Source organism: Telopea speciosissima, chromosome 6, assembly GCF_018873765.1.
Source record: "Telopea speciosissima isolate NSW1024214 ecotype Mountain lineage chromosome 6, Tspe_v1, whole genome shotgun sequence".
Classification (NCBI taxonomy): domain Eukaryota; kingdom Viridiplantae; phylum Streptophyta; class Magnoliopsida; order Proteales; family Proteaceae; genus Telopea; species Telopea speciosissima.
This window is the reverse complement of record NC_057921.1, coordinates 68,307,575-68,319,473: the sequence shown is the minus strand read 5'-3', so window position 1 is coordinate 68,319,473 and position 11,899 is coordinate 68,307,575. Positions and strand designations below refer to the sequence as shown.

The 11,899-nt window shown below is 40.6% G+C and overlaps 1 protein-coding gene across 2 annotated transcripts in view; it reads left to right on the top strand.

Annotated features, from left to right (window-relative positions):
* The window catches only part of LOC122664148 (serine/arginine-rich splicing factor SR34A-like), a 32,859-nt gene continuing 20,960 nt past the window's right edge, over positions 1-11,899 (top strand). The window contains exons 1-6 of one of the 2 annotated variants that reach the window (XM_043859850.1): positions 1-123; positions 901-941; positions 1,426-1,549; positions 1,767-1,832; positions 1,927-2,001; positions 2,082-2,193. In XM_043859850.1, the coding sequence (XP_043715785.1) occupies positions 1,463-1,549; positions 1,767-1,832; positions 1,927-2,001; positions 2,082-2,193 (340 nt within the window). In that variant the 5' untranslated portion in view covers positions 1-123; positions 901-941; positions 1,426-1,462. The remainder of the gene's footprint in view (positions 124-900; positions 942-1,425; positions 1,550-1,766; positions 1,833-1,926; positions 2,002-2,081; positions 2,194-11,899) is intronic. The other variant, XM_043859849.1, reaches the window with a different exon arrangement.

Here is an 11,899-nt window from a genome sequence, read left to right as displayed (position 1 = left end):
ACAGAAAAGCAACGGAAACCCTAATCTTGCTCTGTCGAATCGGAGACCTATATCTTTACAGATTTCTGTCGTGTAAACGGAACGAAGTAGCTCATAATTCCTGCTCGCGAGCCTTCAGCTCTGGTATGATATTCGATTGGTATTTTTATTTATTTATTTGTTTTCTTTGGGGTATCTTACTAGAGTTGTAAGGAGTTGTTCTGCAGTTTTTGTTTGGGCTTCCGTTCTTCTTACCTCGCCAACCACGCCCTCGTTCTCTTTGTTGTGCTTATTTGAAATTTGAAATTTTAGATTTCCCACTCGCGATTGTGGCCACTTGTCTTGAACTTTTTACTACTTTTTTTGCTTTAGACCCCACCTAGCAGTGTATTGATTCTTTTTAAGTGTTACTCGCTAGCAAGCGAGCATCCTTTACTTGCTCGTAAAAAACTAAATGGCGGTGGTCTGCACTCTGAACTTTGAAGCAGTTCCTAGGAAGCTTTAGATGAGGGATTTAGTTGTCTTGTATCACAGTGGGGCTTATGTTATAATCTCGCCGTCGTTTACTATGGTCATCCCATCCTGGAGTCCATTATTTTCCCTTTTTTTTAAAAAAAATTGTAATTATAAGTTAAATAAGATCAACCTGTTTGTGGTAGCTTGTCCCGTTATCAGCTTTTGTACTGCTAGCTGATCTCTTGAAGGTGTAAACTCGATGTTCTCTCTTTTTGTTGTGCGTTTTAGTTTCAAGTATGTTCATACTCGTTAAGAAGGCGATGTCTAGCCAATTTTTATCATGTGTTTCACTTTTCTCAAAGCGATCTTCTTCTATAATGTCTATACGTGCATAACTGTGTCATAATAACTATAAAATTAAGGATCAACTTGAATACTGAGGTTATATATTGCATATTCTCCCAGGTCTCTTTACTTCAGTGCAGTTGTGAAGAAATCTGATTAAGGTAAATGCATGGATCTTTGCCAACATTATCGCGTGTCATAATGCAGACAATTGCTTTATGGATAAATGAAAGGCGCTGAGACAAAATAGGAGCTTTTCAACCATACATAGGGTTTGTAGAGGGAGTGGGAGGAGTCAGTATGGAGTTGTGGGTATTTGATAAATGGACATTCTTGCTCACCCTCAGGAGATCTTCTGCACCTCTGCAAAAAATCAGAGAGAGGATGAGGAGATCAATTTTTATTTCAAATTTATTAAAGCTGTGGAGCATTTTGGAGCATATGAGGATTAGAGCTTGTGGAGCACCACTCACATCGAGGATTGCTCTCTTGGTTTGCTTCATAGTTTTGGCTTTGTTTTCATTGTATTCTCATCGAATAGAGTCCATCGGGCTGAGAAATAGATACACTTTAGTCTGTGTCACTTCACTTTTCAGACCTCACAATTCGTTCTTGATTTGGATACTTCTGTTTTGCCCTATGCAGCAAACGTGATCATTGAACTGTATCTCCCATAACAGAAATGAGTGGTCGTTCTGCCCGTACAATTTATGTTGGGAACCTTCCTTCTGATATTCGAGAATGGGAAATTGAAGATATATTTTACAAGGTTTGAGTTTCACTTATTTTATTTTGACTTGGTCAAGCATTCAATGATATATCTGCCTTGAACTGTCGATTTAATTGATGTGAAATCGTTATGTTGAAAGATTTTCTAATGAACTGAATAATTGTGAGATTTGATAGACTGTTTTAGTACTAATAAGTTGCACTGTTGGTCATTGTATTATAATATTGCTTGTCTCCTGAATTTTTGTTTGCTGCAGTATGGTCGTATAGTGGATATTGAATTGAAGATCCCACCTCGCCCTCCAGGTTATTGTTTTGTGGAGGTATGTTTTCCCATCCTTAAGTGTATCTGATTTCACGTATTACACATTTAAGACCATTTGTATATCATACTTGCTGTGACACTTTATTCTGCAGTTTGAGAATGCTCGGGATGCTGAAGATGCTATCAGGGGTCGGGATGGCTATAACTTTGATGGTCATCGATTAAGGGTAAGCAGGTTCCCCTCCTTTCTACTTCCATGTATATTGCATCATTCTCTGGTTGACTTTCTATTTGATCGTTGTTCCAGGTTGAGCTTGCCCATGGTGGGAGAGGGCAGTTATCGTCAATTGATCGGCGTGGTGGTAATGGCGGTGGTGGTGGACGACTTGGGGGTGTTTCACGCCGTTCTGAATATCGAGGTGCATTCTAGCTACATTCTTACCCTCTACGTGGGGTATCTTTAATGTAGGACTAGGTCACAAATAGACAACAATTAACCAAACCTACTGACTACAGTAAATTATAACACCACCTAAACACTAGCTAACAGCAAAGGTCTTTGGCACCTTGAGCAGTCACAAGTCTGAAACAGAACTCAAATATCACACCCAAACAGAGAAAACAAAACAGAAGAGTATCCTTTACTGTTGACAGAAACAGAGAACTCTAAAACTCAAAAATAAGATGAGTTACAAAATTAGTAACTTAAAAACTGCGATGAAAGAACCCTTCCCATCGAAGATGGAGTACCTAAGGGAGAACAATACCTGAAGATTCCAGCCTTTGTTCATGGCCAGATCATGAGTTATGATAGGAATTAAAAATTGCAAGGTTCAGAATTAGAAACATAGTACCTCAGGAAGATTCCAACCATTGGATGGCCACAAGACTACAACTAAAGATAGAGATGGACTTGATGGGGCGGGGGGTATGTAGAAACAACTGTCAAACCCTCCTGGATAGGCTCTCAAGTCAAAAACCACACTCAGAACCCGAAAATGGACTGAAAACTCAATCCTCTCTGATTATCACCAAACTCTAGGAAATAGTAGTTAATAGGAAGAATAAGAACCCCTCAAAAGATGGGAATGATCCGATAAATGGTTTGGGAGTAATTTGAGAAATAGCAATCTCACGGGTAGAGATCCCTGAGATGGAAAACTGTAATTAAATTCAATCCAACCAACGGATTTACCTGAAACTTGGATCAAACCTCAATCTCACTAGTTTAATTCAAATCCCGAAGTATGATAGCAATCTACTGGCTGGATTAAAACTAATTTTAGAAACAAAATTTCTGAAATAGAGAAAACTAAGAAAAGAGAGATATTTAAGTGTCTCACAAACCAGATATCAGTTATCACAACAAAGATCAGAGGAGAGATTCACCTTTCAACTCAGCAATCCTAGTAGTGATAGGACTGACAAATCACAGGTAGTAACAATGGCAGAAATCAAAGGATTTCTTGAGTGTTGATGGAGAAGAAGAATGAAGATCTGACTAAGCATCCCACCTAGCCTCGACTGGAATCCCACCAGCCATTAATGAGTATCCCACCACATAACTCTGCGTCTCACAGCCATCTTACAACAATAACAAGCATAACCTTATGATGCAGATTTATCACCAAACTGGGCTTCTTTTATTAGGAATAAGTCTAGGGTTGGGTTACATACATGTTGGGCCTTTGTTCTCAAAGAGTTTTCTATGTATTAGGCCACTTTAATGAGCCTAAACTAGGGGTACATAGGTTGCATACGGGATTAGCCCAATACTTAGTTTATTTTTATGTTTTTTAATTGAACCGGTTCAAATTGGTTGCATCCAATTGGTTCAATTTAAGTGATCGTGTGACTTGGTTAAGTGGTCATGTGACAACTTAAGTAGTCATGTGACAACTTAAGTAGTCATGTGATGTAAGTTGGGCTGGATTAGGACTCTATAAGTCCAACCATGTTTTGAGTCTATTTCTTTTAGTATTTTAGTTTCCTAGTTGGTTTAAGTTACCTAATAGGTTAGGATAGGGTTAGACCATTCCTTTTTAGTGTCTCAATCTATTTTTGAGTCTTCTATATAAGTTTGTAAGGGAGGCCAACATTACATACGAATTTGATTAATAAAAATTAGCTTTATGCTTGTTGTCATTGCTGTTGCTCTTTGTGAGTGTATATCCTTGTGGATCTCAAGGTGGTGAAGGGTAGGTGGACTCCTTGGACTCCTTGCATTGTGAAGATCGGGAGGTTCTCTTAAGTCATCAAGCTGCTGCCATTGTCCTGCAATACAATGAGTTTGAACCTGTTTTCTTATTTTAAACCTTCTTCTATCATCCTTCATCTTCCCTTAGACCTAATCCACAGTCCCCTCCATCCATCAAACCCTCATCTCCATTAAACCTGCAACTCCTACTTCAACTAGGACTCCCTTATAACTACAGATCTGGCCATCAATTTTGAACCATACTTCCAGCTTATATTCCCCACACCAATCCCTACACTCGACCTTAAACCCAGCCCTTAGTCTCCTCTACAACCCCTCCATTAAAACCCAAAACCTGCAACTCAATTCTGTCCAGAATTGCAGAATTTTAAAACCTTCCCAAATTTAATTATTTTTATCCCATAATAACCCCCTAGACCTGCATATTAAAGCCATATAAGACCCATTCCCAAATTCCCATCCTAAACCCTAGAATTAACCTAAATCCTAGTGCTGTCCATTCGAACCAGCAACCCCTTTTGCGATTGATCTGTTGTCTGGCTCCTAGTAGGTCTCCTCCCTATCTAGGACGACATTATTTGGTATCAAAGCCATGGATGTATATGGCATTCCAGTTTTGCCACCTCCACCAAATGAACAAGGTTTATTTGCCTTACCCTCAGATGATAGTGATGATGGGGCTGATTACTATGAAGACTTGGGTGAAGATTATGAAGATACCCGAGGAGTACATGTTGTAGCACGTGTATTGATGGTTGAAACTGAAGGTGAAGATTGGCGACGTAGCTGCATATTCTATACTCGTATGAAGGCTGGAGAACGCACTACTCAGATTATTATTGATAGTGGCAGTGGTGTTAATGTGGTTTCTGAAAGATATGTGCAGAAGGCCAATCTGAAGCGTGAAAAGCATCTTCTACTTTACAAGGTTGCTTTACTGAATGGCAACAAATTAGAGGTAAATGAAAGGTGTTATGTTCCTTTACAACTCCAACCCTATGCTGAAGAGGTTTGGTGCGACATCATCCCAATGCGAATGACTGATGTGTTATTGGGAAGACCCTGGTTATATGACAACAATGTTGCTATTTATGGAAGAAAAAATCAGTGTGTGTTTCAACACAAGGGACAGCAGATCATTCTAAATCCTCTTAATCTACCCTCCGAGATGCGCAAACAACAAATTATGCGCACCAACCAGAAAGGGACAGATTGTGAGAGTAAAGTCTTAGCTGTACCACAGAAGGAATTTGAGCAGACCAGCCATGATTCAGGTCTGATCCTAGACGTGGTTACACAACAAGTTGCTGCCCAGCCTGAGGTCAAGTTAGCACAGCCCATCAAGGAGTTATTGCATGATTTTTCTTATGTAGTGTCAAAGGAGCTGCCAAACGAGTTACCTCCACTGAGAAATATTCAGCATGTAATTGGTTTGGTGCCTGGTTCTATTTTACCAAATCTGCCAGCCTACAAAATGAGTCCTACAAAGCATGATGAGCTCAAGAAGCAAGTCGGAGAGTTGCTCCAAAAGGGTTTCATTCAAGAGAGCCTAAGTCCTTGTGCTGATACAACAGGAAATGAAGAGGTGATTCCACAGGAGAACAATGACCTTTAAGATGTTGTTCTTGAAGAGGTGGAGCTTGTGTCTCAAGCATTAGATGAGAAGGTTGCTAACACTGAAGACTCTATGGACAGGACATTCACAGTTGTTGTTGATTCAGAAAAGGAACACATAGAGTTTGTTATGCCATCATGGTTCTTCGAAGAGAAAGCTCCACGCCTTGAAGATTTTATTCCTAATGTCTTTGCCTCACCAGAATTTTGTTTGGGAATGGTTAAAGCTGCTACTCACAAGTTGTTTACCCCTCATCACTGCAAAATTCGAGGATGAATTTTTTCAAGCTGGGGAGAGCTGATGCAGATTTATCACCAAACTGGGCTTCTTTTATTAGGAATAAGTCTAGGGTTGGGTTACTTACATGTTGGGCCTTTGTTCCCAAGGGTTTTCTATGTATTAGGCCACTTTAATGAGCCTAAACTAGGGGTACATAGGTTGCATACGGGATTAGCTCAATACTTAGTTTATTTTTATGTTTTTTAATTGAACCGGTTCAAATTGGTTGCATCCAATTGGTTCAATTTAAGTGATCATGTGACTTGGTTAAGTAGTCATGTGACAACTTAAGTAGTCATGTGAAAACTTAAGTAGTCATGTGATGTAAGTTGGGTTGGATTAGGACTCTATAAGTTCAACCATGTTTTAGTCTATTTCTTTTAGTATTTTAGTTTCCTAGTTGGTTTAAGTTACCTAATAGGTTAGGGATAGGGTTAGGCCATTCCTTTTTAGTGTCTAAGTCTATTTTTGAGTCTTCTATATAAGTTTGTAAGGGAGGCCAACATTACATACGAATTTGATTAATAAAAATTAGCTTTATGCTTGCTGCCATTGCTGCTGCTCTTTGTGAGTGTATATCCTTGTGGATTTCAAGGTGGTGAAGGGTAGGTGGACTCCTGCGAATCCTTGCATTGTGAAGATCGGGAGGTTCTCTCAAGTCATCAAGCTGCTGCCATTGTCCTGCAATACAGTGAGTTTGAACCTGTTTTCTTATTTTAAACCTTCTTCTATCATCCTTAATCTTCCCTTAGACCTAATCCACAGTCCCCTCATCTCCATTAAACCTGCAACTCCTCCTTCAACTAGGTCTCCCTTATAACTACAGATCTGGCCATCAATTTCGAACCATACTTCCAGTTTATATTCCCCACACAAATCCCTACGCTCGACTTTAAACCCAGCCCTTAGTCTCCTCTACAACCCCTCCATTCCTCCACTCCATTAAAACCCAAAACCTGCAACTCAATTCTGTCCAGAATTGCAGAATTTTAAAACCTTCCCAAATTTAATTATTTTTATCCCATAATAACCCCCTAAACCTGCATATTAAAGCCATATAAGACCCATTCCCAAATTCCCATCTTAAACCTTAGAATTAACTTAAATCCTAGTGCTGTCCATTCGAACCAGCATCCCCTTTTGCGATTGATCCTGTTGTCTGGCTCCTAGTAGGTCTCCTCCCTATCTAGGGCTACATTACCTTATCCCAACTAAATGGGTCGGCTACATGGATCCGAAGAGGTCATGCCAGTAATAGAAAAAAGAGAAGAAGGAAGTAAAAAAGTAAAAAAGAATAAAAGGAAGTTAAAAAGATAAAATAAAATTATTAAATGAAAAAGTCTAAGCAGTAGTTAAAGCAGCATCCCAGGAACATCCCCCTACAAGGGGTCGGCTACACGGGTCCTTATCCTCTAAACAACTCTATCTGCAATCATCTTAGTCTCACATAATAAAAGAAAAAGGCTCAAGCCAAAATCTCATTAATCAAATTCGTGTACAAGGCTGTAGTCCCTTACAAACTTATATAGAAGACTCACAAACAAACTCAAACACTAAAAAGTAAAGGCCTAACTCAATCCACATAGCACCATATCTCACAGCCATTTAAGTCTTACAGAATAAAAGAAAAAGGCTCAAGCCAAAATTTCATTAGTCAAATTTGTGTACAAGGCCATAGCCCCTTACAAACTCATATAGAACACTCAAAAATAGATTCAAACAGTAAAAAAGAAAGGCCTAACCCAATCCTTAACTAATAAGGTAGCATACTGTCACAGCCTTAGACCTTACTAAGCAACCGCGTTGGCACTTAGCATTCACACTAGCACTAAGTCAGCCTTTCACCAACTCTAGCAAGGGACTTGGGAAGAAAACTTAGAGAACACAAGAGAGAGTTTGAAAGAATGAACTTGTATTGCTCAATAGCTCTGAGTACAAGGCTTGAATGCTCACTTGCTTGGTGCCTTGGCCAAATGAGGCCACCTCTATTTATAGGCACCCCAATCTATAATGAATGGTTAGGATCTGTACAAGTGTCCTCCATCCAACGGTGGAAAACTCTCTAGAAAAGAGTCTAGAATATTCTTAGATATTTACAAGAGTTCTCTAGAAGCTTGCTAGAACTTTCCTAGCTTCCAGAGGTTCTAGAAGGCTTCTAGAATGAGGCTAGCCTCTTCCAAGTATGGAGAGTTCTAGACCTTGGTTCTTCCTTGGCCCAAGGTCCATGTCAATGGGCCTTGCAAGTCTTGGCCTTGGGCCATAATTAGGCGGGCTGTGACATTCTCCCCCACCTAAGTTGGCGACGTCCTCGTCGCATCCTCCTCGTGGAACCTTCGTATTTGCTCTTGGAACTGCCATAGAGAGTCCGCATGTTCCCAACTTGCCTCGCTCTCTGGTAGCCCCTTCCACTTGACTAAGTACTCCCTACTAGGAGGTACTCCTCGTTTCCGAATGACTCGGTCCGCAATCATGTACTCGGCCTCCTTGTCGTAGGAAGTTGTTACACTCATTGGTGCTCTCGTTGATGTTCCACGGCTCGGGTCTTCCATGTCTCCATGATATGGCTTGAGCATGCTTGCATGGAAGACTGGATGAATTTTTAACTTCGGAGGTAGGCTCACCTCATAGGATACCTTGCCCACCTTCTTTGTAATCTCGAATGGGCCCTCGTACCGACGAACCAGCCCCTTTTGCACCTTCCGTAGGGACTTGAATTGTTGAGGTAGAAGCTTCACAAGCACCATGTCCCCAACTTCAAATCTTGCTGGTCGCCTGTCTTTGTCCGCCCACTTCTTCATCTTCTTAGTGGCCTTGTCTAAGTACAATTTAGCCACGTCCACCTTCTCTTGCCACTCCTTGGCAAACTTGAACGCCGAGGGGCTCTTCCCCGTGTAGCCTGTCATCACCGTATGTGGCGTCAAGGGTTGCTGTTCCGTGGCAATCTCAAATAGACTTTGGTTTGTTGCCTCGCTCCTTTGGAGATTGTAGGAGAATTGAGCCACATCAAGCAACTTGGCCCAATCTCGTTGGTTAGCATTCACGAAATGCCTCAAGTAGAGCTCCAACAAACTATTGATGCGCTCCGTCTGTCCATCGGTTTGTGGATGGAAGCTTGTAGAGAAGTGTAGTGCCGACCCTATCAATTTGAATAGTTTCGTCCAAAACCTCCCCGTGAAGCGAGGGTCTCGATCACTGATGATCGACCGTGGCACACCCTAATGCTTGATGACATGCTTCAAGAATAGCCTTGCTGCCTCTTCTGTCGTGCAGTCTCTTGGTGCAGCCACAAACGTGCCATACTTAGAGAATCTGTCCACAACCACCATGATTGACCCACACCCCTCTGACTTGGGTAGGGCTCTAATGAAGTCCATGGAGACACTCTCCCATGCTCTCTCAGGTATAGGGAGTGGCTCCAACAATCCCCTAGGTGGTTGTTGCTCCACCTTGTCTTGTTGGCACCAGGTAAGCAAATATCGGGGATATATGCGATATTTGAATCTCGACATGGGGGAAACAAGGTGAAATAAAAAGACAATAACTCGTCGATATATCGAGATATTTGACGATATATCGTGGAACTCACGATATATCGCGAGATATCACGATATATCGCGAGATATCACGATATATCGCGAGATATTGTAAAGTGACAATAGTGTCACATTCAAAATCCTTATAAATTGCATATTCGCAGCTCTTGGTCGATATTTCGACCGAGAGCTGCTGAAAATGAAATTTTCTCTCTCTTCCTCCCTTCCAAGCCTCATTGAAGCTCCTTGTCAGGGAAAGACGCTGAGGGTCATCTAAGCTCATCATCCAAGCCTAATTTCATTATTTAAGGTAAATTATATTTCTCTAAAACAATTTTTTTAAAAAACTTTGTACAAATGTTGTTGGATGTTGATGATATTAATATATGTTAGACACCGGGAGGCCGATCTACACCTCAATGTGTCAAATTTTTTCCCATATGTATTTTTTTATTTTTTTCTGGTTTTAAAATTCATTTTCCTACAACTAAAATAGGAAATAATTAGGGGTAATATGACTTAGATGGTAATGAATTAAATATATGTTAGACCCAATGGCCGATCTACGGCTTCACGTTGTCGGTTTATTTTTCTCTTAAATAATTCTTTTAATTTTCGAAAATTAAGAAAAATATATAAAAATTAAAAAATAGAAATAAATAAGGAAAAATATGAGTTTTAAGTTTAAAAATAATGAAAAATATGAAAGTTATTTCTATATGTTTTGAGATGCATTACATGTATATTATGTTTACTAATTATAGTTTTGTTGTGTTAGGTCAATACTTATATTAACATTATATATAAAAAATTGGTTTTAATTTTGTGAAAAATATAAGGGTTAGGGAAAAATATTAAATAACTATACAAGTGTATTAGTAATCTAAAAGTGCGAATGAAGTGCATCTACATTAAGTTTTTAATTATTTGTGTTACTTACATCATAATAAACAAGTATCATTATGGCGGATCGTGATAGACAACGTGCGAGGGGCAAGCAAAAGGTGGGGAAAGTAGTCAACAAAGGGGCGGAGGAACAAAGAGAACAGAGGGAACAAGAGAGACCAACCACCAAGATAAAGGTGACATTGCATGGTTACACGGTACTCCCGTTGATGGGGATAAGAGAAAATCTATATGTAATTATTGTCACATGCAATTTATGGGAGGTGGGTCCAGGACTTAAACAACATCTCACCGGAGGATCTAAAGATGTTGTAGGTTGTCATATGGTCCCTCTCGAAGTAGCCAGGGAGATTGGTGATAGTTTGAGGGAAGAAAGAAGAGGAAGGGTGATGCCGAAAGGATAAGAGAACAACTTGAGGATACAGGTGAGGAGTTCGATGGGAGGAGGAAGACGATACAATGATGATGATGACTCCTCCTCCTCCTCCGATGATGACATTGCAGACTGATGACATACAAACAAAGAGAGGAGGCTAGGGATTTTAGTGACTGTTTGAGGAGTAGAGGAAGTTTTCAAGATGATCGTGAGAGACAAAGAGTAGGGGTAGTGGAGGAGGTATGGCGCGTTCTGGAGGTCCTAAAACTTTGAATCCTTTAAAAGATCCAAAGTGTGAGGGCAACCCCAACACCTCTACCAGTGCAGATACCACCATCAACATCGATCCTAAATTGCATAAGAAGAAAGGAAGCGATCGACCTAGAATCAAAGGGCGTGGAAGGGGATGAAGGGATTGGTTAAAGAATCAATAGCTAAGTGGATGCTATACCATACCATCCCGTAACTTGCCGCACAAGGCCCCCATTATGATACCATGATAGATACCATGCGGTGGCCCCGGGATTCAAGGGCCCCACCCCTATGAGGTAATGAATGTTTATCTACCTCGACAAAAGAGTGAGATTGATGAGTACATTAGTGAGATGAAGAATATGTGGGAGACATATGGGGTGACTATAATGGCGGATGGATGGATGGGCCTACAAGAAAGTCCATCATCAATTTCAGTTTTGGATGGGAGGGCTGTTCCTCAATCGTGGGATGCATCCAAAGAGATAAAGGAGAAAATATTTTCGTTGTTAAAGGAAGAGTGGAAAAGTGGGGTATTGAGATGTGTCGGTTAGCATGGGAATGGAAGTAACTTGGTGGTTTTTTGAAGTGTGAACAAAATAAGTACCGGCTCTTGACTCCGCAGCCCTGCATGCTTAATGCTAAAAGATTGGGAAGTAAGTGGTGAAGGTGGTGAAGGCAAGACAAGTCGCCAACTTGTACAACCACTCCTATGCCTCAATCTATTGAGGGAAGGGGGGACTTGGTTAGGCCTGCATCCAAGATTGCCCACTACTGCCTCAAAAGCATTGAGCAAAGAAGGCCGCGAGAAGCAGTTTGCTTCAGGAGTGGTTTTGATGGAAGGGTTCAAGACCTGCAAATGGGAGGGAAGCCTGAGAACAACGATGTCATCTGAGGACTGGACCAAACTAAGCAAAGTGGTGAAAGTTTTAGAGTAGGAATCAAG